Genomic DNA, 24899 nt, shown 5'->3' on the forward strand with positions numbered 1-24899 from the left:
TACTTGCTGATAAGAGGATATTAGCCCAGAACCTTAGAATACCCAAGATACAAATAGCAAAGCATACAAAACTCAAGAAAAAGGAAGACCAAAGTGAGGATACTTTGATCCTTATTAGAATGAGGAACAAAATACCCATGAAAGGAGTGACAGCAACATAATGTGAAGCAGAGACTGAAGGAATGACCATCCAGAGACTGCTTCACCTGGGGATCCATCTCATAAACAACCAGAAAAACCAGACACTACTACGGATGCCAACAAGAGATTGCTGACAAGAGCCTGATATAGCTGCCAACTGAGAGGTTCTGCCAGTGCCTGACAAATACAGAAGTACATGCTCACAGCCATCAAATGGTCAGAGCACAGGGTCCCCAGTGAAGGAGCTAGAGAGAGGACCTATGGAGCTGAAGGGTTTAGAGCCCCATAAGAGGAACAACAATATGAACTAACCAGTACCTCCAGAGATCACTTGGACTAAACCACCAAACAAAGAAAACACATGATGGAACTCATTGCTCTAGGTAAATGTGTAGAGGAGGATGGCCTGGTTGGTCATCACTGGGAGGAGAGTCCTTGGTCCTATGAATGTTCTATGCCCCAGTAGAGGAGCATGCCAAGGCCAGGATGAAGGGAGTGGGTGGGTTGGGGAGCAGGGGTTGGTGTAGTAAACAGGGGATCTTCAGAGGGGAAACTAGGAAAGGGTTTAGCATTTGAAATGTAAGTAAAGAAAATATCAAATAAAAAAGGCATTTGTTAGGATTTTATAGGATGATACCTAATTACAATCTTCATTGTTTTTGAATGATGTTTTTTGGCAGACACAGGTGAATCATAAAGTAATAAAATGAACATTGAAGGACCCCCACAGAAACCACTTGCAATTACCAGTGATTGTATATTTGAAGGAACGCAGAAGCATACACTGCTGTGTTTTCTGACAGCTTTTTATTCCCTTAGACTATGCTTTGATTTAATGAGAGCTATTACAGAAATACTGATGTATTTGCCATTAATGCGTTCAACACCATCATCCACAGGATTTTCACAGTAGCTAAATATTTGACAGCAACGATGCAGCATGGGTAAGTTTTCCAACATTAAGTTCCTATCCAGACAGTTGGACAAACTCTCCATACTGAATGTATGAAGGACTTTGTAGTTAAGTCCGACTCAGAAGAAACTATGGAGCCCAAGTCCCATGAAGAGTGCAGAGATCCATCTGGGTCTGATATCTGTGGGATTTCATGATCACACCTGAAATAACAAGGCTCTTAGAGTGAAGAGTTGGAGATCACTGTGTTAGTCATAAGAAAAAATGCAATGTACTCAATTGTAACTGAAAGCTGACAGTCAATATGTACTGTGTATAACCTTATCAAAATATCAAATTAATTTAAAGAACAATAAATAACCAATAAATAACAAAACTTTGAATAAAAACAAGAAAAAAACAAATAACTAAACTAATCAAAACTCAAACCAAAATCAAACCACAAAAATTGTGCAAAGCAAAATTCTTAGTCTGCTCATTTTGTAGCACAGACTTACAGCCTGTGGCTGTCCTTGGCAACTTAGTAGAAAAGTAGTTCCTGGAGGTAACAAACTTTGCAGGAGAAATTTAAGCAACACTCTCCTTTTGGAGTGTGGGTCTGAAGGATATGGCCTCCCAAGTCAAAGCAGAACACATGTTGTAGACTTGGATCCAAGGTTTTACAATTTTGTTGACTGATCTCCATGTAATTATTGATGATGACCCATCAGGAAAAGATAAATTTGCACTCAGATTCTTCCTGGATGCCCAGCAGCTCTTGATGTGTCTCAGCATTTCTCTGAGTCCCTTTAAATGTGCACTCTTCCTGGGCCAGAGGCTAGATGAAATTAAGGCCTGTTCATACCAAAGAAACAAAATAAAAGAGGAGCATACAGCCCATTACAGCCATGGTTATTAGGGATGAGAGGCAACAGTGGTGTATTTCCTGTGCACACTCAGTGCTCTTCCTCCAGCACTTCTCTTTGAGGGAGATCATGTCGTGGTCTGTGCCATGTTCTGCTTTCTGCTGGACTATATCACACTTAGGGAAGAAAGAAACAAAGGCCAGTTAAGCATTTGTAAATTGAGCTGTCTCTCCCAGAACAGCTCTATTCAGCTGGACAAACCAACATGTCCTATCAGCTAAGATCATAACGTGCATCCCAAGTGCCATAGAGCACCTGAGCTTGGAATTGTTTCTCACCTATTAAAAACTGCTAGAATTTCATGTGTTTAGCAAATTATATTTTATATCTTGGGTATCCTAGGTTTGGGGCTAATATCCACTTATCAGTGAGTACATTTTGTGTGAGTTTCTTTGTGAATGTGTTACCTCACTCAGGATGATGCCCTCCAGGTCCATCCATTTGGCTAGGAATTTCATAAATTTATTCTTTTTAATAGCTGAGTAGTACTCCATTGTGTAGATGTACCACATTTTCTGTATCCATTCCTCTGTTGAGGGACATCTAGGTTCTTTCCAGCTTCTGGCTATTATAAATAAGGCTGCTATGAACATAGTGGAGCATGTGTCCTAAACACATGAAACTCAAGAAGAATGAAGACTGAAGTGTGAACACTATGCCCCTCCTTAGATTTGGGAACAAAACACCCATGGAAGGAGTTACAGAGACAAAGTTTGGAGCTGAGATGAAAGGATGGACCATGTAGAGACTGCCATATCCAGGGATCCACCCCATAATCAGCATCCAAACGCTGACACCATTGCATACACTAGCAAGATTTTATTGAAAGGACCCAGATGTAGCTGTCTCTTGTGAGACTATGCCGGGGCCTAGCAAACACAGAAGTGGATGCTCACAGTCAGCTAATGGATGGATCATAGGGCTCCCAATGGAGGAGCTAGAGAAAGTAGCCAAGGAGCTAATGGGATCTGCAACCCTATAGGTGGAACAACATTATGAACTAACCAGTACCCCGGAGCTCTTGACTCTAGCTGCATATATATCAAAAGATGGCCTAGTTGGCCATCACTGGAAAGAGAGGCCCATTGGACTTGCAAACTTTATATGCCCCAGTACAGGGGAACACCAGGGCCAAAAAGGGGGAGTGGGTGGGCAGGGGAGTGGAGGTGGGTGGATATGGGGGACTTTTGGTATAGCATTGGAAATGTAAATGAGCTAAATACCTAATAAAAAATGGAAAAAAAACTGCTAGAAACTGAACTGTCAACTACACATTATACTGGAGTTCTAAAAAAACACCACATTTCCCCAGTTGTGCGGGTACATTATATTGAGTAATAACATTGTAGCAATGTTTGAATGTGAGTTCAAGAGAGATGTGTGCTACCTAGAAACCATGTGGATTCCTTATGGGGTGGGAGCATGCCCTGAACTGAAGTGAAGGCTATGATTATTTCTCCAGTCAGGAACCTCACAGGGTTCCTCTTGTCAATCTTCTATCTGCAAATAACCAGAGACACCATACAACACAATACCCATGGGTAATTCATGGTTCCTAGAATCTGCAAGAGTGTGCTAAATAAAAATATTCCCAAGGCTGGGCAATGAACCTTAAAAGTGATGGTCATGAAGAAACAGAACAACACCCCTGTACATCTATGACTATTGCAGGGCACACTCTCAAACACACATAATATTTGTGTTTATGCAATACAAGCATATTGTTTTGCAGTGACCTTTTTAGTTTCGTGGTTAATACAAATATAAAAATCTCCCAGGATACTTTGCAGGAATAAAAAAACAAATCTTGAATGGGAAAGGTACTTAGTGGGCATAGCATATAGGCAGCGCAGTCAGTGATATGCTTTCCACTCATAAACCGGTCTGGGAATCAGGGTTCTTGTCCTATTATCCAATCTGGCTCAGCAAGTTCCCAAGGCTGTGTAGAATAGGTTTGTTTCCCAGCCTAGGCTCACATGTTGGTGGTGGACCAGGCTCTTGTTCTTGTTCCCTGTTTCAGACTTGTCCTAAAGTAAACAATTTCTTCCAATAGGATCTCCCTTTTCCATCACCTAACTGACTTGGTGTCCAAAGGCATGAGCCCAAAGTAATAGGAATTGTCTACAACCAGGATCCAAAAGAAACGTTTTCTCCCCAGAATGTGACTGTGTCAGGGCTATTAAGTAGGATAAGGCTGACTAGTTGAAGGACAAAAGCTTGCATGGATTATCTCACACTGAGTTCATGGAAGGGCTGTACCACACAGGGCCTTTTCATCCTTCAGCAGATGGACATCAGGATAGCTTCTCCTTCAGGGATGCTCTGAGGACCACTACAACCCTGAGCACCCTAGACTCTGTGGATAACTCCTCCTTGTTCTGGAAGCACTGGGTCAAAGTGGACTTCTTTTCCACTTTCTGAACATGGCTTCTAACAGACATAACCAGTTTTATACTACCAGAACTGTCTGAAGGTCCTCATTTCTCTCAGCCCCCACTGAGGCTGATAGAGACACAGGTCGGAAAAACCATGCATACACAAAAAGAAACACACAGACACACAGTCACAGACACACACACAAGCACACACAGACTTATTCACATAAAATCATAACTGAGCAGAAAACAATGAGGTATCTGTTATGGTTCAGGACCAAGATAATTCAGACTTTGCAGAGGTAATATTTCAAGGGAGACCCAAGGACTCTGCGATAATTTTAGAGGAATAAAAAGCACGAGAGAAGCGGGGTCATAGCGGCACACTCCTTTAATCCCAGCACTTGGGAGGCAGAGGCAGGCAGATTTCTGAGTTTGAGGCCAGCCGGGTCTACAGAGTGAGTTCCAGGAGAGCCAGTGTGAACAGAGAAACCCTGTCTGGGGGGAGGGGGGGAGGGAAACATCTAACAATGGTCCAATTTGGGGGCATATATTAAGAAATTTTTTCATGAAGCCTCAGAAATCACACACCAAACCTGAGCCTGTGTGAAGCCTTTCTATCATCTCTGGTCATCCAGCCAACTCCAGACTCTAAGGCCCAGGAATGACCACTCCAACAGCACTCAAAGAAAATTGAACTGACAAGCTGCTACTCAGGCTCTCTCAGTGTGAACCAAGATATATGAAGCCTGAAGAGACCATTTTGAGATAGAGCAGAAAAGGGGGGAATAGAAAAGCCGCCAAAAGACAGTAATGAAATCCACTTATTTGTCAATTAAACTAGGCTGTCATCCCTGCAAACTATTTCCTACCTAGAATCTCACAAGTTCCCTGTAAAGCAAATGAGCTACAGGCCTTTACTTCTTCCCTCAAAGCTCTTGCTATTCTCAAGAAGGGCTCCAACACAGCACCCTTCAAACTTAAGGCATATAGTGTTGTGATGTCTAATCAACCTATCTCCCTTAGTGATTATAGCAGAGCAGGAACATTTGCATGCCAAATATGCAGTTTCTTGAACCAGGCTACCTCCACAGAGAGCCCTGTAGATGATCACATAAACAAACACTTGGAGGAGACATAGGTGAGTGCCTGGAGAAGTTGGTGGACTATTACATTTGATTGTCTATGTTTATGTTTAGACATGAGGGCAATCTGCCTCTGATACACATCATCCTACCTGCTGCTCCTTGGCACTTGAGGCACAGATGTTCTTGCTGGCCTCCTCAGAGAACCTCTTTTCTTCCCCACAGGACACTTGTGGCCAGCCTGCTCCACCAGCAGCCTTCTGTTCTCATTCAGTAATATCCTTACGTTTTCGTGGAGTTGAGTGCACTCACGGAGGAGGTGGTCCTCCTTAATGCTGATCCACAAAGAAAAATTGGTGATTCCCAGCCAGATTCCATTGGCTTGCCACTCCTACAAGTCCTATGATCCCTGCAAGGGCCCTGATTCCCAGACAGCCCCCAGAAGAGTCCACAGTTACATAGGAGCACCAAACAGAGGCAGGTCATATCAAGATACCAGCCATATTCCACAGGACTCAACAAACTTCTAAAAACCCTGACACCAAGAGTACACCTTATACATCACAGAAGAGGAAATGTTCCTCATGGTTGATTATAGGTCTGTGGTACCATAAAACCTTCAGCAGGGAGAGGGCTTAGCCCCTCTGAGAGAGGTGAGACGACCAAACAGGTGTGCAATCTTTACATTTTTGTTGGGAATCCTAGATCTTTTAATCTGTGGTCAGAAACCCAGAGGTTCAGGGTTCCTGGATATTCCCAGCGTGGTGGAAAAGTTTTCTATGTAGAGGATCTTGAATTTGGAAGAATAAAGATTGGAGGGTCTTGGACACTCTTCACACTTAGGACACCTGTGTCCAAGAGGTACAAATCCAAGACCCTTGCCTCAGGGCAGGGTTCCTAAATAAAAAACAGATAGCATAGAACCAGAACCCTTGCTTTTGTTCAAAGTCCTAAAAGGACAGAAGCATTCCCTGCCTAGTTCTGGGGGTCTCATTTGTGTCACTGACTCACCTGTAGGAATAGTTATCTTCTATCAGTTCCTTGGAGTACTGCATGGAACCAATTATGGACTGGATCATTTTATTCATATCCAACATTGTCTTCTCATGTTGTGATTTAATGATGTTGAATTCAGTGTTCATCCTGTGGCATGGCCCAAGAAGCAAATAATATGCTGAATTAAGGAATCAATAATCATGTGCAAACAGGCTATATCATGTACTACCCAAGCCAACTGCATGCCACATCCTGGCTCATTCAAACTGGGTCCCCTAGGTGCTAATTAAACTTACTATCCTGGGCAGAGGACAGCAGAGCCAGGAGACCAAATGGAGCTAGCTGACCTTCAAGGGCTTCCCGGGCAAGCATGTAGGAATAGAGTACTTCTATGACAATTTTACACTACACTGTGCCACAGGCAAGGGTCCAGTAGATATCTGTAATGACTTTCCACTTATTTTTAAGGCAGGGATTATCATTTCTTGGTTTCTGTTGTTATGTGAATTCCCAGAGGACACAACTAGTATTTACAGGAGAAAGGCTTTATCACATCTCCTCCAGGAGATTCCTGTGTGACAACAAGGAAACACCAGGAGCAAACTTCCCTGGTGATCACTTTGGACCTCTATGGACTCAACACTAACAGGACCTGCAAACTGTGCATCACACAAATCCTCAGACCCCATCAAAGGTCCCAGAGCCCCAGTCCTGAACAAAACACACGCAACTATGTTCACACACACAGACACAATTAGAATGCCAAATAAATCCAGACAGGTGCCATCTCTCAGAATATAATGAACAATATCAGAGTAAAGCCTTGAAGCCTGCAGGCATTGCATTCACACACTGAGAGACAGTAAGTGTGAGCAGGACATTCTAGCTGTTCACAGCAACAATCAGAATGCAAAAACCCCAAGGTCAAGTACAAAAGAAGATGATAATAAACACACAGCACCTTGTTTATCCAACAATTAAACACCTGTCAGGGCTACTTAATTGAATGATGGGAGATGACGCACTCCATTCATGGAAGGAAATTGGGTTAACAGATGGCACAATACAGGCAACAGGGTACTGGGCATAATTCCTACCTGTAGTTCAAATCCTCATACATGTAAAGGTTCAGGATTCCACACATTTCCTCCATGTCATTGCTGATCTTCCTCATATCCAATTTCAGTTCTTCTAGTTCATTTATTTTTGATCTCTTCTTAGTCATTTTGGAATTTTGGGTTGAAGTATTTCTAGCAGACCCTGCAGATAGGTAAACACAAAAGAATTTGCATACTTGATGGCCCAGGGGCAGGGGAGACCATTCTGAGTCCCAAGAAGAAGATGGAGGGAGAGAAAAGATAAAGACAGTGAATTCCTAAAAGAGCAGAAAAGCTATCTTCCAGCTGGTTTGCTAAGCTATGTTCCTCTTCCTAACCACCATTGTCAGACATATGCCACACTCCCTGTTACAGGCCCGGTTGCCTTGAAATGTATAAGCTGCCTCAGACATAAAGATATGGGGAACATTGTCAGGTCATATCAGATGGGACGCAGGGAAATCCTGAAGTTCATAGTGCTTAGCACTATCAAGCACTAATTAATCGTGTGTCTTCAAATCCAAAGTGTCTGAGTCCTCACCACATGACATGACCAGGGGAGCATCCTTCTCTGTTCTTTTCATCAGAGACTCAAGTTACCTACAGTAATCTGGAAGATGAAGTGCTTCAACTCCCTTCCATGAAAGGACACACTGTTATTCTCATAGTGCCCACTCCTGACATTTTTTGCCACTCAAAATGAAATTAAATAGCTCCCAGAAAAGTAGCTGCAGGTTTGTCAATTCCTGGCTCTGTCAAACTAATCATCAGAAATTCTTGACTCTTTTTCTGACATTGACAAAGTCCAAGGCTTCAGCTTGTAAGACCTACTCCTGGAAGGCCCAGCTCAAGCCTACCTCTACCAGGAAGTTCCCCAACTCTGCCCAGGACTCACTGTGCCTTCTCCAGAACCATTTCCTTCTTCCTTTTTCATGAGAAAGGATTCCCTCTTCCTTCTCTGTTGGTCTGGTCTCTCCTTCATCGCCATTCTCTTTCTGAAATAGCCTGAGCAGCCAGGAAAACATTCCTGCTGGTGAACCCAGAGCAAACAGAAGGGATGAACCACAGGCAGTTGCTGTCACCACAACACAGGTGACAACACAGAAGATTCTAGTTCTATCCTAGATACAAGAGATTCTCCAAGGAAGGCATTACTGATGATGTCACTAGCAACTGCCATGACCTACCTGTTAACTAGTTCTGCCCAGCTTGGTCCTTTTCTGGGGTGCCTCTCCTGGAGCCTCTCATGGACCCGTGGGATCCCCTTTAGCAACCTCTCCTTCCAAAGCTGGAGAATTCTACTGCTTCATTAGATGTCATGTGCTTTTGAGGGGGAACGTTGGTTAGGACTCTGACATGCTTAAGAGATTTTGTTAGCACCCAAATCTCTAGGGACTGTGGATGTAGTAGATGTTTCACAAAAGTAAATATACCAGCTGTGTCAATTCATGTGACATACACTCCAATTTCCCAGGGATTTCCTGTATCACAGAGGCAAATATCTTTCTCCTATAGGTTTAATTGTACAAAACATGGACCATATTTTCTAACGGTGTATTCCTTGACAGAGGGCATTTTTTCATATATATATATATATATGTATATATACATGAGTTTCACAAAATCTCTGGTTTACAACCCTATCTTTTACAAAGAAAACTCCCTACTCTTTTGAACATACGGAATCATCTACAGGGCAAATATAAATGGTTAACTTGCTGTCCCTTCTTCAAAACATTATCCTGCACATGCTCCCATTCTCAAATACAACCAGACAATTTAAGTGGGCAACAGAGAGTAGTGGTCATCCTGGACTGTACATTACTGCATTGTAGCCTCATAGCAATTACTTCTCCAATATCTGTCTTCCAGAATTGCTAAGTTGAGAAATGAGGGTGTTGCAGGTTGTAACGTCATACTGTACTCACAGCAAATATAATACTCAGAAGGTAGGGCTGGGAGTGCAATGACCTGAATTGAGATGAAACCTCAATTTTAATGTGTCTATAAGGTCAGGATGCTGTCCCTTTGGCATTATCATCTCTGGCTTTTGTGTTCTTATGCTGGCTTTGCTGAACCTGTGCCCCCTAACCTCACAGATTTAAGAGTGAAAAATCATGTATATCTTCTTTCAGAAAACATCTGAATTTCACTACCTTCTTGAGCCACACAATATCAATATGCAGAGCTCAAAAATCAGGGGGAGATAGGTGATGGCTTCAAAGATGAGTGCTTTTTCTTACAATTAGGGCGCATATTTTTTTCCAATGTGATTTTTCCTTTTCTCTTTCATAAGGGTGGCTTGTGTGTTTGCTGGCCTAAAGGGTCCTGGTTCCAACAACATGGGGCTTACTCTATAGAGGCTCAATTTTATCAAGAAAAGGATTGTTGTAGAATCATGTCGTGACAGCAAGTAGTTCAACTACACTGTCTTAGGTCCAGCTGACCTGGTATAGGACTGACGACCTGAGTTATCTGAGGAAAGGAAGCAGCATGCAGTGTCACACAGCTCTCTCTGATGCAAACTGCTGGAATTGGAATAGGGATGTTTGTTTGTTTGTATGTTTGGTTGTTAATTATAAAAACAAAAAAAAGTTAGCCACAGTTGGTACATGCCAGTAATCTCAGCACTCAAAAGGGTTTTAAACAATTGTTGTTGTTTGTATTCCTGTTGCTTTTATTGGTTTTGTTTTGAACTCTCCCAGCTATTTGCACTGGACCCAGAATATTAAGCCCATGCTCTGTACAGTCCTATCATTTATGTTAATCAGTGATTTTTTTCTTAGCAACCACTCCTGAGATGATCTCATTACTCACTTTCAAATAAAGAAAACAGTCATACAGACATTAGTTAACTTGTATGGTCTCACGTAATCAACTCATCATGACTGTAGAGTGGCATCCCAATCTTTGAAATACCCAAGCTTCTATTTTTGAGATGCCAGGCATCTGTGGAAGACTCGCTATCTGGTATGGTAGGGGACCTGGAATGGCTGCCACCTGAAGGCCAACACTGCCCCTCCAGTGCCTCTGAAGCCTGAGGCAGAGGTCAGCCAACAACACAGGAACACTTGGCCACAGCCAGTTCAGGACTGTACTTTGGATGAGCCCTGAGACCTGGATTAACAGAGGTTTCCAGAGTTCTGGTAAAAGTGAGCACAAACACTTAGACTTGAGGAGAATAATGGATCTATGGGACAAACATCTTTCTTTTTTATTTATCTTTGCTATGTTCCTAGTTTATGTCAATACCAAAGGCACCCTACTTTACAACATCTATTCTCTCTGGGTGTTAAAGTTATTGCCTGTGTATACACACTAGAGTTACTAGAACAATACATTCTGTCCAATTTTTTTAAATAATTAAATATTTTTATTGATATCTTTTTATTTATTCACTTTACACTCTGCTTTCTGCCCCCTGACACCTATATTCTTTCCCCAATATTGCTGGCTGCTTCTTTTCTGAGGGAATATGTGGCAGCTATCTCAGGTCATCCCTTCTTCTACCAAAGTTGAGTGACCCTGTCCTGGAGAAAGGTGCTGAGGGTGCTGGGAATGAATGACTTCTGCTTGGCTTTCTTGTTGTTCCACTTGGCTGTCTTTGAGCAGTTCTTGCAGAACTGTCCTTGAACTTGGTACTTCATCCTGATGGTCCGTAAGAAGCACTGGTTTTATTAATTATTCTTGAGAGTATATTTCCATCAAACTGAATCCCATCAGTATACTAACAAGGACAAAGGAAATGAGATATGAGACATCTATTCCAGGAGTTTCCAATTGTTCTCAGACCAGCAGTAGAGAAGCCCACAAAGCTGGCAAAGGTAACTGAGGTCACACAGGGACCTGAGAGCATACTGCTGCTTTCCTAAAGAATGTTCTAGAGGATTATTATATCTAAACTCCCATAGATTCGTGTGCACTGGACACCAAAGGGCTCAACATACTTTGCTTTTGTCACTCAGCTTCTCCAAGTATTAGAAGTCCCCCAATTTAGAGGGATTTGAAGGTATAAATAAGTCCCAGTGGCTAGAGGTACCTCAAAACAATGTGTAAGAACAGAGAACTTCTTGAGAATCAGAAAGACAAGAGCAAAGTCATAGCCCAATAAGAAAATCTGAGTAACAAGCCATCAAGTGAAAACTGAAAGTAGCAGGCCATGCACCAGTAAGGTTGGTCCTTGGCTCTCAGGTAGATCTATCTGAAAATTTCTGAGGAACTCCATTTTGATTTCCAGAGTTGCCATAGCACTTTGCAGTCCCACCAGAAATGGAAGAATGTTCCTCTTTCTTCAAATTCTCACCAACATATGCTTTCACATGAGTTTTTTTGATCTTAGCATTCTTCACTGGAAAGTATAACGCTGGACACCACCTCAGGGTCATTTTGATATTCATTTACCTGAAAAAAAAGGACTTTGCACACTTCTTCAGTGCTTCTCAGCCATTCAAGATGAGTTGTTGTGAATGTTGTGTTTAGTTCTCTACCTCATTTTTAGATTGTGTTCTTAGCTCTTATGAAGGTTATCTACTTGAGTTCTTTATAACATAACAACAGAACCTGAGGAAATCCAAAACATCATCAGATCCTACTACAAAAGGCTATACTCAGGAAAACTGAAAACCTGTATGAAATAAACAACTTCCTAGACAGATACCAGATACCAAAGTTAAATGAGAATCAGATTAACGATGTAAACACTCTCATTTCCCTAAAGAAATAGAAGCAGTCATCAATAGTCTCCCAGCCCCAAAAAGTCCAGGACCTGACGGGTTTAGTGCAAAGTTCTAGCAGACCTTCGAAGAAGACCATATTCCAACTCTCCTCAAACTATTCCACAAAATAGAAACAGAAGGCACTCTACCCAATTCTTTCTATGAAGCCACAATTACTCTGATACCTAAACCACACAAAGATCCAAGAAAGAAAGAGAACTTCAGACCAATTTCTCTTATGACCATGGATGCAAAAATACTTAATAAAATCCTCACAAACCGAATCCAAGAACACATCAAGACAATCATCCATCATGACCAAGTAGGCTGGATCCCAGGGATGCAGGGATGGTTTAATATACGCAAATCCATCAGCGTAATTCACAATATAAACCAAATCAAAGAAAAAACACATGATTATCTCATTAGATGCTGAGAAAGCATTTGACAAAATCCAATACCCATTCATGATAAAAGTCTTGGAAAGATCAGGAATTCAAGGCCCATACCTAAACATGACAAATGCAATCTACAGAAAACCACCATCAAACTAAATGGAGAGAAGCTGGAAGCAATCTCACTAAAATCAGGAACTAGACAAGGATGCCCACTTTCTCCCTACCTATTCAATATAGTACTTGAAGTCCTAGCCAGAGCAATTCGACAACAAAGGAAGATCGAGGGGATACAAATTGGAAAGGAAGAAGTCAAACTATCACTATTTGCAGATGATATGATAGTATGTATAAGTGACCCTAATAATTCCACCAGAGAACTCCTAATCCTGATAAACAGCTTCAGTGCAGTAGCTGGATATAAAATTAACTCAAACAAATGAATGCCCTTTCTCTACACACAGGATAAACGGACTAAGAAAGAAATTAGGGAAACAACACCATTCACAAGAGTCACAAGCAATATAAAATACCTTGGCGTGACTCTAACTAAGGAAGTGAAAGATCTGTATGATAAGAACTTCAAGTCTGTGAAGAAAGAAATTGAATAAGAACACAGAAGATGGAAAGATCCCCCATGCTCATGGGTTGGCAGGATTAATATAGTCAAAATGGCTATCCTGATGAAAGCAATCTACAGATTCAAACTTCCAACTCAATTCTTCACTGAGTTAGAAAATGCAATTTGCAAATTCATCTGGAATAATAAAAAAAACCTAAGATAGCAAAAACTATTCCCAACAATAAAAGAACCTCTGGGGGAATCACCATGCCTGAACTCAAGCTGTAGTACAGAGCAATTGTGCTAAAAACTGCATGGTACTGGTACAGCAACAGACAGGTAGATCAATGGAAAAGAATTGAAGACCCAGTAATGAATCCATACACCTATGGTCACTTGATCTTTGACAAGGGAGCTAAAACCATCCAGTGGGAAAAAGACAGCATTTTCACCAAATGGTGCTGCCACAACTGGCAGTTATGTAGAAGAATGCAAATTGATCCATTCTTATCTCCTTAAACAAGACTCAAGTCTAAGTGGATCAAAGTACTCCACATAAAACCAGAGACACTGAAACTTATAGAGGAGAAAGTGGGGAAAAGCCTCAAAGATATGGGCACAAGGAAAAAGTTCCTGAATAGAACAGCAATGGCTTGTGCTGTAAGATCGAGAATCAACAAATGGGACCTCACAAAATTGCAAAGCAAAAGACACTGCCTCTGGTGCATTCTGGGGGTCCAGTTTCCTGAGGTTGCCTGTTTACATTCTTTCTGCCAGACATCAGGACTTCAGTCATTTTCCCTCTACCAATACCAGATCAGGTTTCCCTCTCCCCACACCAACTGCCCCCTACCATGTTAGGGAGGGAGGGAAGGACCTGGGAGGGAAAGTGATCCTGTTTGTTTAAAAATGACTTTCATTATGATGTGTTAGACTTAGGACTAGCTCTGGATGCTGTATGCTGGCTCTTATGGGACTCTGTTAAAGAACACTCCTCTGAAGTGCTCTAGGCATCCCTGCAGCAGAGGCTCTGCCTGGGTTCATCCAGCTACCTCCTAAATCTTCTCTATCCAGAGAACACTATTCACTAGAAATAGGCAGAAACTGCAGAGACCCGGGTTCAAGGGTGGCAATCTCAGGTCTACAGGCAGTATTTCTCAATAAAAGTGTAGTTTCTTCCAACCATGGTTATGCACTCCTTTAAATCCCATCACTTAAAAGTTATAAACAGGAGCATCTCTGTGTGTTCAAAAACAGCAAGCTCATAACATATCAGAGAGTTTGGAATGGAGGAAGACACTCACTGAGTATCAAACATATTGTTTCCTGGACAGAAGGTCCTGAAGACTAGATCCATGTAAACTCTGATGTGTTCTCTTTCTGGCTGTGACCATCAGGTTGTCCATGAGCAGAAAGAAGCCCACAAAAGTCACTCCACAGGATCCTCCCAGGCTTTGTTCCTACTTCATCTGAGAGACAACCAAGCAAGACCAGATTTTTTTTTTATTGCTTGTTCTTCTTCTGCATGACCAGGTCCTTCTGCTCAGCAGTACTATAGCCTTTGCTCCAGACTATCCTGTTCCTGATAATTAGAGTATGTGTTCTTAGTGGAGGGGTATCAAAAAGCATGCACACACTGGAATAAAAATGCAAGTGTTTACAAAGGATACCAGTGGTTGATGATCAGCCAGGCAAGCAAAGCAGCGAGCTTCTGGGGGAAAGAGCAAACAGTATTTCAAGACAGAGGCTGAAAATGAAACCCAATGAGATCTTCTAGAAAATGAAGAAAATGCATGAAAAAGTGCATGAAAAAAAATACCACATGCCTATACTATACAAAAAAGAAAATATACACACACACAAAAACACACATATCCGCAGCCTATCCACCACACAGAGAGGATGTAAATGAGAGCAAAATACCAAAAAAAAAGCACCTCGTGCTGCAAGAACACATTCGTTTAGTTATAGCATACCAGCAATTTGAGCGGTATCTTACACTATGCTAAACAAAAGGTGGAAGATACAATTGCTATGGTGAGCATGCTTTGCTTGGCCAGACTATGCTGAAGTGGTTGCATAAAATTTCCTCTTGCAATCTTAAATCTCTGACACCATGTCCCTAGCTTGTCAGAATCCCTACCCACATCCATAGTCATCCAGTCAACAGGAGAATGCAATCTACAGAAAAGGAGAATACTCCAGCCTCATTGACAAAACACATGGCTAACACTCTGCTAGTCAGAGTTCAGTCAGTGTGAGTCTGTCCTGGGCAGATTAAAAAGATTGTCTTGAAATGTAGACAGCAAAGATGAGAAATGCCACATGTCACCCCAAAAAAGATGACATCAAGAACTGCTCATTTGGCATTTGCAAAGGGATTCCCCCCACCCTTGCAAGCTGCTTCTCACATGTGAATTATATGACTGATGCCAAGCAAATAAGCCACAAGCCCTGACTTCACTCACTTAAAGCTCTGTGCACTGAACCCTGTAGGCATGTGGTGTATTATTGAACTGTACTCATCTTTGGGCTGAAGTATTAAGCAGAGGTGGATTTGCTTGCTGATAATCCACTTTCTCACAAGAAGCTCATTCCCCAGAAATATTTGTGCTTGGACATAGACCTGAACAATTGGCTGTCATGAGGTATGTACTTAGATTGCTGTGTGGATGAGTAAGATAATGGATGAAAGCACAGGTAGGTGGATGAGCTCGTCTAGAAGTTACAAGGGCAGATGGAGCTAACCATTAGCCTGACAAAGCTGCCTGTCTCTACCTGTTGTTCCTGACTCTGGAAGTCACTGGCCTCTTCCTATTGGTCCTTATGGAGCCCCTTTAAGTCCCACAAGTACTGCAGCACCAGTGCCTCATCTTCCAGCACTTTCTTATTCCTGTGCCTCCTCAGCATGTGTACCTTCTTCTTCAGCTGATTCAGTTCCATCAGAAGGTGGCTCTGCAGGTTTCTGCAAACACCCAATGCATACAAAGCCCCTGCTATCCTTTTCCTATTAACTTGTAAGAAACACCATCAACCCCACCAGACCCTGGTTCTCAGGAAGACCTAGATAAGAACTCAGGACATCTAGGTGAGCTGCACTCAGAAAGCAAAAATTAGAGAACAGCAAATTCCAGAAACACTCATGCTACTTCCAAAAGTCCCAACACTAAGAGGGATCCATGTTTCCTAAAAAGAAGAAGTGGACTACAGTTGTCCCTACCTGTCCATCCTAATGGAGAAACATCACGAAGGAATGGGCAAAGGCACTATGAATTGGAAAGGAGAAACAAGGGGAATACTTGCTACATATGGGTCTGCTGGTAACTAGCTCTCTACAGATCCTGACTCAGCCCCGGGGGTCAAGAAGACCTCACATGATACAAATAGTTCTTCTGTCAAGACCAGGGTTTCTCAATTTACCAAATGCTGTGGATGCTTTAATGCAGTGACCTCCCAAACTTAAGATTATTTTCATTGCTACTTGGGTACTATAATTTTTGTACTGTTATAAGCCATAATAGAAGTGTCTGAGATAAAGGATTGTCTGATACACAACCTCTGTGAAAGGGTCCTTTGACCTTTTTTTTTTTTTACCCCAAAAAGTGTTTCAACCCACAGGTTTACAACAGAAAAATCTAAAGGCTCCTGTGTGAAGTGGCAGAAAGCAAGAACCAGAGCTCGAGAGTCTCCTGTGCAGGATCAAAAGCAGAGATGGCAATTCTACAGCTCATGTGCTCCCAAGCAAGACAGACAGTTACCTATAGCAGCCTTTCTCTTTGCCAGGAATTCAAATGTCTCTGAGGCCTCAGTGTACACATTCTGTAAGCTCTGCAGGTCCAACATTACCTGCTTAGTCTCCACTTTCAATTTTTCATAGTAAGGATTTGATCTGTGGTTGGGCCTGGCCCCAAGAGCAAAGAGTCCCAAGAACACAGGCTTCAAGTGTCACCTGAATCCAGGATGGATTCTGAACTATCCAAGCTCACAGTATGTTACCTTCTACCTCCTATGTACTAGGATCATCTAAGCTTATTAATCTTGCTATCTTGTCCAAAGGTCTCCAGAGGCTGGGTGTCCAGGTGGTTAGAGTTCTGGTTGTTTGAGCTCCCGCATAGGACTGGAGGGACAGATGAGGTCTCTAAACTCTCAGTAGTTTATGGCACAGGTGTGGGTATACAGAAACTATGAGGACATTTCTCCTTTTTTTTTTCTTTCAGAACAAGGACTCTTGATCTTTGGCCTAGTCCTATGAATTTGGCCAAACTATATAATCCACATTTCAGGGAGAATTACCCAGAATGAGGAGGTCATGGTGAATTCACCACAGAACTCAAATATTTCATCAAGTTGAACACATAATGCAAGTGCATTGTTGCTTGAAGTATGGTTTCCAGTCCTAAGCATTGGCATTGTCAGCAGACTGTAAGGCAGGCAATTCCTCAGGTCCTACCACATACCCTTATGACCAGAATATAGAGAGAGTCACACACACACACACATGCATGCACACAGAATCAGGGTGTGTTTGCAGGGAGAATGAGAAAGTACAATTGAAATAGAATCCAGAGGAAATGCAGAGGACATTCTGTTTATAAGACCCAAAATCTGAGAAGAGTATTAATGAGCCCAAGACCTTCCATCATGTATCAGGATGGACCAAATGGGACCAAGCTTTCCTGGTGATATAGCAAGCTTCAGCAAGCAACACCTGCCAGACAATTACAAAGCTTTGCAAACAAACAAACAACGAACTCAAGCAAGCAAACAATCAATCAAAACCTCACAGCAACTAATATCTCACTCAAACGGTCACATGTCAGTGCCTCTATCAATACATGCTGAGACATCACATCCTCTTTAATCCCTGAGTGGTAGGATTTCAGTTTCATATAAAAGAAATTGAATAGCCTATGTCCGCAGCTCACTCCTGCTCTGACTTCAAGTTCAGCCTGTGAGAATGTTTAGCGAGAAAAGGTTGGGCACAGTGACACCCTGGAGTTACAGTCTCCCAGTACCATAAAATTTAATAAGAATAAATTGTAGGCCATACCATAGACCCAAGAAATTGACCATGATGTTTGACAGAATGAAAAATACCTCTTGTGCAAAGCTTTCTCACTGATGAAGATCAGGTGATCTTGTAGCTCATTTTTCCCACTGGTCATCGGCTGACTGATTAGACTTTCCACTTTCCTCACCCATCTTCTGAACAGGAGTGTTGGGGATGATGGTGGTACACCAGCAGCCCCTATGGGTAGATGAACACAAGTGAATATGCATACTGTCAAGGAACAGAGCATTGACAGAACACTGAGTCCTATACAGACATCTGACAAAACAGGAATCCATGTGACCCAGTCAGACCTCTTTTGCTTCATTAGCACATGCATCATGTGACCAAGGACAGGATCCTCAGGCTTATTCATAGCTACGTATGATTTAATTAGGCAGTACTGTCCATAAGCCTGTGGTATAGAAACCATCACAAAAATACCATAGCCCACAAGCACCAAGATGGTGTGGAGATGTCCATATCTCCTGTCAGGTCACTCTAGAAACAATACTATGGATGGAAAACAGTGCAAGAGCACAACTCGCTCCCAGACTCACCAAGTCAGCTGCGTGAGAGCCCAGTGTGCCCAGAGTTGGCAAGAAAGCACCAGTCTCTACTCTGGCTCACTATTTTGACAGTCCAGTGGATAGACTAGAGAACAAACTGATACCCACACCTGCTACCTATATGGGCAACTTTTAGGGAACACTGTTCAGAGACATTCTTCTGTGACATCTGAGAAATGAAAGGTCTTCCCTGGGAAGCCAATTTCTTTCCTTCTTAGGAGAGCTGGACAGACAGTTCACCTAATGGAGTCCCTGGGGTAAAGGGCAGTGATGCCCAGCCCTGAGGTGCTGACATCTCACTCACAGTCCTCTGCCTGCTGCTGCTTTCACTTTTGTCCCATTCAAACTCATTTCCCCTGTAAGAGCAGAAGCCTGAAACTCCCAGGACAACAGCTTTAGCCTTAAAACTTCATTGATCTGGGACAAACTAATGTCCTGTAATCATTGGCAAATTCAGGATCCATGAAAATCAGGGAAGGCCAGAAGCTTCCCAGAGAGACTAACTACTGAGTCCCAATTCCTGAAGACCCAGAAACAGACTGTGGTCTCCTTCAGGAATTTTCCCATCTTCTGACCAATACTTATGGTGGCGCATTTTCAAGGACCATTTATTTCTTGATGCTTTAGCCTGAGGGTCAAGGGTCATCTTTCTTCCTCTCACTTGTGTCCATTCTTTTTCCTAAGTAGCATCCTTCCTCTGTCAACATATCTATGGGTGATTAGGAAAGGCAGTGCATAAAGTGGTCCAAGAGCAGTTGGTGTTGCCACAACAGAGGTGACATCTCAAACCATGCCAGGCCTCTCCAGGATACAAAAGAATGTCTAGGGAAGGAACTGCTGATGTCATGGGGAGCTGACACTGCAACCATGCTAACTAGCTCTCCTCACAATTCATGCTGCACTTTCCAGGAGCCACTCCTAACACTGAAGGGAATCCTTTCAGTACCTCCTCCTTCCAAAGACCTCCATTAGATTTTTTTGGAAACTCATTACTAATTCCCTTGTGGGGAACTGATTGTTTACTTTCAAAAATTTACCCAGGAATGTTTCATTTCTTTCTCAAAATTCCCCTATTCATCTAAATGTGAAATAAAATATTCCTGAAAACTCAGATTAGGATGAATATGGATGCAGAAGGAACACCTGCCTCAAGTACTGATGCTTGGAAGCACACCCAGGAAGAGCCTGCAGGGCCTTGAACTCACAGATATCTACTTGTCTCTGAGTACTCCCAAGTGCTGAAATTAAAGGCAGGCAGAACCAGGCAGGCATCCCCCTCACCTCCTTTCTCTCTCCTACTTCAACTTGTGTCCCAACATTTTCTTTGGTCCCTACCTCTAATAGAAAGCAGGGCAGAAGGTACTTGGATTCTAGCTAGTGGCTCTTTTACTGTCATTCTCTTGTGAAGTCTGGACCACATGTGTGCTGTTAGTCAATGTGGTCACATATAGCTTCAAACATTAAAATATACCTTTTGTTACAAGATCCAATCTTCTTGAAACTCAAACTGTGTTCACTGAAAAATAGATCATACATAGGAGAGAGACAGAGAGAGAGAGACAGAGAGAGAGAGAGACAGAGAGACAGAGAGATAGAGAGATAGAGAGAGAGAGAGAGACCAAATTCTTGCATGCATGTTGCCATATGCCATAATAGCACAGTAATCCCCTTTAGTCAAGTTTGTATGGTAAAATATTAAATTGCCTATATTTAAATTTTAAGAAAGTTTAAAAAAATAAAACAACTCAGAACTGGAATCCCGGTTAAAACAGGTTTGCTTTCTTTGCTGTTGTTTATTTTGTTTTAAGAGAGGAAGGATTTATTTTGTCTCAGAGGATAAATGTATCTTGATTGGAGAGGCATGGAGCTGGGGCTCTAGCTGTGGTTGCCAGAGCATGTACCAGCTGCTTGTTCTGTGCCACCTACTAGGAAGCAATGGGGGGAGGGGACACACACAGGTCTTGAAAATGAGAGTCTCTAAGCACACACAGTCAAGAAAGCTGTGATTCTACTGTTTAGATCTGATCTCTCTCTCTCTCTCTCTCTCTCTCTCTCTCTCTCTCTCTCTCTCTCCCCGCACTCTACCTCTCTCTCTCTCTCTCTCTCTCTCTCTCTCTCTATCTGTGTGTGTGTGTGTCTGTGTGTGTGTCTGTGTGTGTGTTTGTGTTAGACAGACAGACAGACAGTGTGGCTTCTTAAAATTATATATAGGCCCCTCCCCCTCACCGAGGAGGAGAATGGCACTCAAACAGATTTCCAGCAACAGGTACTTTGGCGGGCTCCAGTAAGTTTTTGAACATAGCAGTGTTGAGCTGAAATGTAAAATGAAATTTGCTGTCTACCTACCACCCCAGGCCGAGAGTGGAAAATGTCCAGCGCTTTACTGGCTGTCTGGTTTAACTTGCACAGAACAAAATTTCATATCAAAGTCTGGCTATCAGCAAGCTGCCTCAGAGCCCGGCCTTGTGGTCATTGCCCCTGATACCAGCCCTCGTGGCTGCAATATTAAAGGAGAAGATGACAGCTGGGACTTCGGCACTGGTGCTGGGTTTTATGTGAATGCCACTGAAGATCCTTGGAAAGCTAACTACAGAATGTACTCTTATGTCACAGAGGAGCTTCCACAACTCATAAATGCCAATTTCCCAGTGGACCCACAGAGGATGGTCTATTTTTGATCACTCCATGAGAGGCCACGGAGCTCTGATTTGTGCTTTGAAAAATCCTGGAAAATACAGATCTCTGTCAGCATTTGCTCCAATTTGCAACCCTGTGCTCTGTCCTTGGGGCAAAAAAGCTTTTAGTGGATATTTGGGACCAGATGAAAGCAAATGGAAGGCATATGATGCAACCTGTCTCGTGAAGTCCTATTCGGGTTCCCAGATTGACATCCTAATTGATCAAGGAAAAGATGACGAGATTCTTTCAAATGGGCAGTTACTCCCTGATAACTTCATAGCTGCCTGCACAGAGAAGAAAATCCCTGTTGTTTTTAGGCTACAAGAGGGTTATGATCATAGCTACTGCTTCATTGCAACCTTAATCGCTGACCACATCAGACACCATGCTAAGTACCTGAATGCATGAGAACCCTTAGCCAAGAGAATCTCATCAGGAGGCTGGAAGGGAATCAACAGGAGTGCTGACTTCCTCACAGAAGATCATGCCCCTGCAGCTGAATCGCTTTTGTGAATAAATATATCAAACTTTCAAAAAAAATTGTATATAGACTAGCAATTAATGTTCTAAGTATAGCTTACCGCATGGCGGTCATATCGATTCATTCTGAAGGAAACCAGAACTCACTTCATTCAGATTCTTGAGATCCCTGAATCAAAGTTAAAGACTCTGATTTTGGGGAATTTGATGATGCCTCGTACTCTGCTGAAGCAAGAACAGGGCATGCAGTTTCAGTCCTGCCTGGCCTACCGGGTAAATCCCACAGCAGCCTGTCCTACAGTGTGATGCTCTGTCCCAAACATAAACAACACGGATTCGGATGGACCCAGTGTTCCTTCAAAACATATTTAGATTAAATCGTCAACCCCACTTGCACCCCATGCCAGAAAATTTAACATTTAAAGCTGTTTCCTCTACTACATTCTTGCTTTCTCTTGAATATACTCCTCTTTTAGTCGTTCAGGTAACACAACTTTCTTAAGTAGTTATATAAAGCATTTGAAAAATCCTTAAATATTGTAGTCATTACACAAAGTTCTGAATAAAATCCCTCGTGAGAACTTTTTATGACACATACTTGGATAGATGTCAACCTTCAGCTATAAAGTAAGGTTCTTGGGGACAACGCTTGTCTGAGAGTTAACAACTTGCCCAACAATCTCAGAACACGACAGGTGTTGGATAAGAATATCTGCTGAACTAATAAAATGCCTTAGCCACCTACATACGCCAAGTTTTGAAGAGTTCAGCAATTAGCCACTGCTCCTGCTCCATCTCGCTTCTCTGTGAAGGTTTTAGCTTTAAACGTTCATGTGGCGAGACGAGTACTGAAGATTTTCAAGGAGAATAAGAAAGCACTCTGTTTCTTAGCACTTTGGAGAAGAAAGCCGGAGGTTCTCTAATTTTCTAACTGCGGTGAAGTCCTAGCATTCAGCACCCAAAAAGCACTACACATAACTTGGAGCTTCCCGCTGTACGTGGTGGAAGCTGATAAGATTTTATATAGTAAAGTTCAAAACAGGTCGCTGGATTTCATTCCCAATGATCTAAAATGTCAAGACTGAATTGTATGTTTAACCAAGAACACCTTACTCCCTAATAATGATCGCAATAGAACACGAGCAGATGGGCTACCTAACGTGCAAACTCACGAAAGCAAACGCAGTGGCAGATGGATCAAAGTCGAAAGACACTCGTGAAAGGTCAGGAAGCAGGAGGCAGTAAATTGTACCCTGGCAAAAGGGCTGGAAGTCTAAGGGTAGAAAAGAAGCAAACCTGGCCCCTGACCTACAAGCTCTCAACAGGCAGAGGGCGCACATGAGCAGACTCAGGAAGTCCCTGGGAAAATGTCATCAGAACAGCACCTCAGCATGAATGAAGCCAGAAATTTTGGACCAGGCTTTTGAGATGGTTCACAACGTCAATCAAAAAGGAGTAAGAAATACATAGATAGGGTATGCAGAGCCAAAATTCATTGCCCACTCAAGATTACAAGGGTCTACGCAGGGCGGGATTCCTGCGAGGAATCCCTGATGGGATGGATGGATAACAGAAGGTTCAGTTTGAGGTGCAAGAAATAAGTTAATGGATTTTAGGGAATAAATCCAAAGACCCCGACTCTCATCTTCTCACACGCAACACTCTGAGCCCCAAAAGTGACTCCATCTGCGCGTGGCGTGTGCTTTGAGATCCAGGCGAAAGCGAAGTTAGCTGGGGCTGGATCCTGGGCCAGGTCCTTGACCCTCGGAACAGTTCAGGGCAGCCTAGGCCACCCGAGTCGGAGGCGTGGCTCTGGGCTTCTGGCAGCCGCGGGCCTCCCCAGGCGGCTTTCCTCTGGAACCTGCATGCCCAGATGACTGCCAGCGTGCGGTCAAGAGGTGAGCCCCGTCCCCTCCCTGTGCCACCCGCTGACTGCGCAACCTAGTCACCTCCACTCCCCGGGCCCCCGACCACTCTCGGGAATGAAGTGCAAAGCTGAGAAAAGGATGAAGCGAGGAAACGGTCCTCTAAGGACCCTCACCAGAGGCCGACCCGACAAAGGCGCTTCGGGCGGCGAGCAAGGAGGAGCCAGGGCGCTGGAGGAAGCGCTGTCCCGGCTGGGAAGCAGCTGGGGACCTCATCCCGGACCGCTTCCTGCACGGAACCTGGGCCGGGAGAGGGAGGCGGGGAGCAAGGACAAGCGGGAGGGGTGGGCGCGGGCGCTGGCATGGTACCCACCGGTTCCACCCAGGCTGTGCTCTGGGATCCAAACCCGGGGCGCAGATGCTGAGGCTCCATCCCGCTGGCCCGCGCTCACTGACCGACGGAGCGCAGGGTCAAGGCGCTCTCTGGCTTCCGCCGCGCTCTCCCCGCCCCTCCCCCTGCGCTGGTCCCTTCCTTCGTCACCACCTCCGCAGCCGCAGGAGTGCAGCTCCTTGGCGCGGTGGAGAGCCCTAGGCTCCTCAAGCCTTTGCCGCCTCCCATGGCCTCAGAATCCGCCCCCTCTCTCTCCTGTCCCCGCCTCCGACTCCCTCCCCTTTTCTCCCGCCCTCCGCCCCTTCCCCAGCGACCCCTCCAGGCGGGCGGCCCGGGATGCATGTGACCCACTTGCCAGGCCATATATGGTGCTGAAAGGAAAGCAGCCACCAGGTGGTCACAGGCACCTGGCATGCTGCAGCTAAAAGAGGAACCCTCACCAAGGACCCAGGCTTGACAGGAGCATTGGGGGATGTTGGGGACAAGTAGCTCTCAAGGGGCGAGCAGGACCTGGCACCTTTCCTTTAGGCATTCCTTGCCACAGGTGCCTGTAGCTCCAGGTGGTCGCCTCCTGAGCTGAGCCTGGAGCCAATTGCCCAGGACAGTACCTGGCTTCAACAGAGCAAGGCTGTGCTTTGCACCCCTGGGCCGCTCCCAAGCACCTATTCTGGCAGCTGAGAT

At 43.6% G+C, this 24899-nt stretch overlaps 1 protein-coding gene and 1 pseudogene across 1 annotated transcript; one reads left to right on the forward strand and one right to left on the reverse strand.

Annotated features, from left to right (window-relative positions):
* Nucleotides 1-931: 931 nt before the first annotated feature.
* Gm3558 (predicted gene 3558) lies at nucleotides 932-24347 on the reverse strand. The gene is made up of 7 exons (NM_001270842.1): nucleotides 24201-24347; nucleotides 18282-18432; nucleotides 8408-8542; nucleotides 7513-7675; nucleotides 6431-6562; nucleotides 5572-5754; nucleotides 932-2075 (listed from the first exon to the last, which is right to left on the reverse strand). Exons 3-7 carry the CDS (start codon nucleotides 8535-8537, stop codon nucleotides 2066-2068), a joined length of 618 nt encoding a protein of 205 aa, NP_001257771.1. The 5' UTR covers nucleotides 8538-8542; nucleotides 18282-18432; nucleotides 24201-24347; the 3' UTR covers nucleotides 932-2065.
* Nucleotides 21019-22014, forward strand: Gm17121 (predicted gene 17121; annotated as a pseudogene).
* Nucleotides 24348-24899: the final 552 nt, after the last annotated feature.

The sequence above is a fragment of the Mus musculus genome, chromosome 14 (genome assembly GCF_000001635.26).
Source record: "Mus musculus strain C57BL/6J chromosome 14, GRCm38.p6 C57BL/6J".
NCBI lineage: Eukaryota > Metazoa > Chordata > Mammalia > Rodentia > Muridae > Mus > Mus musculus.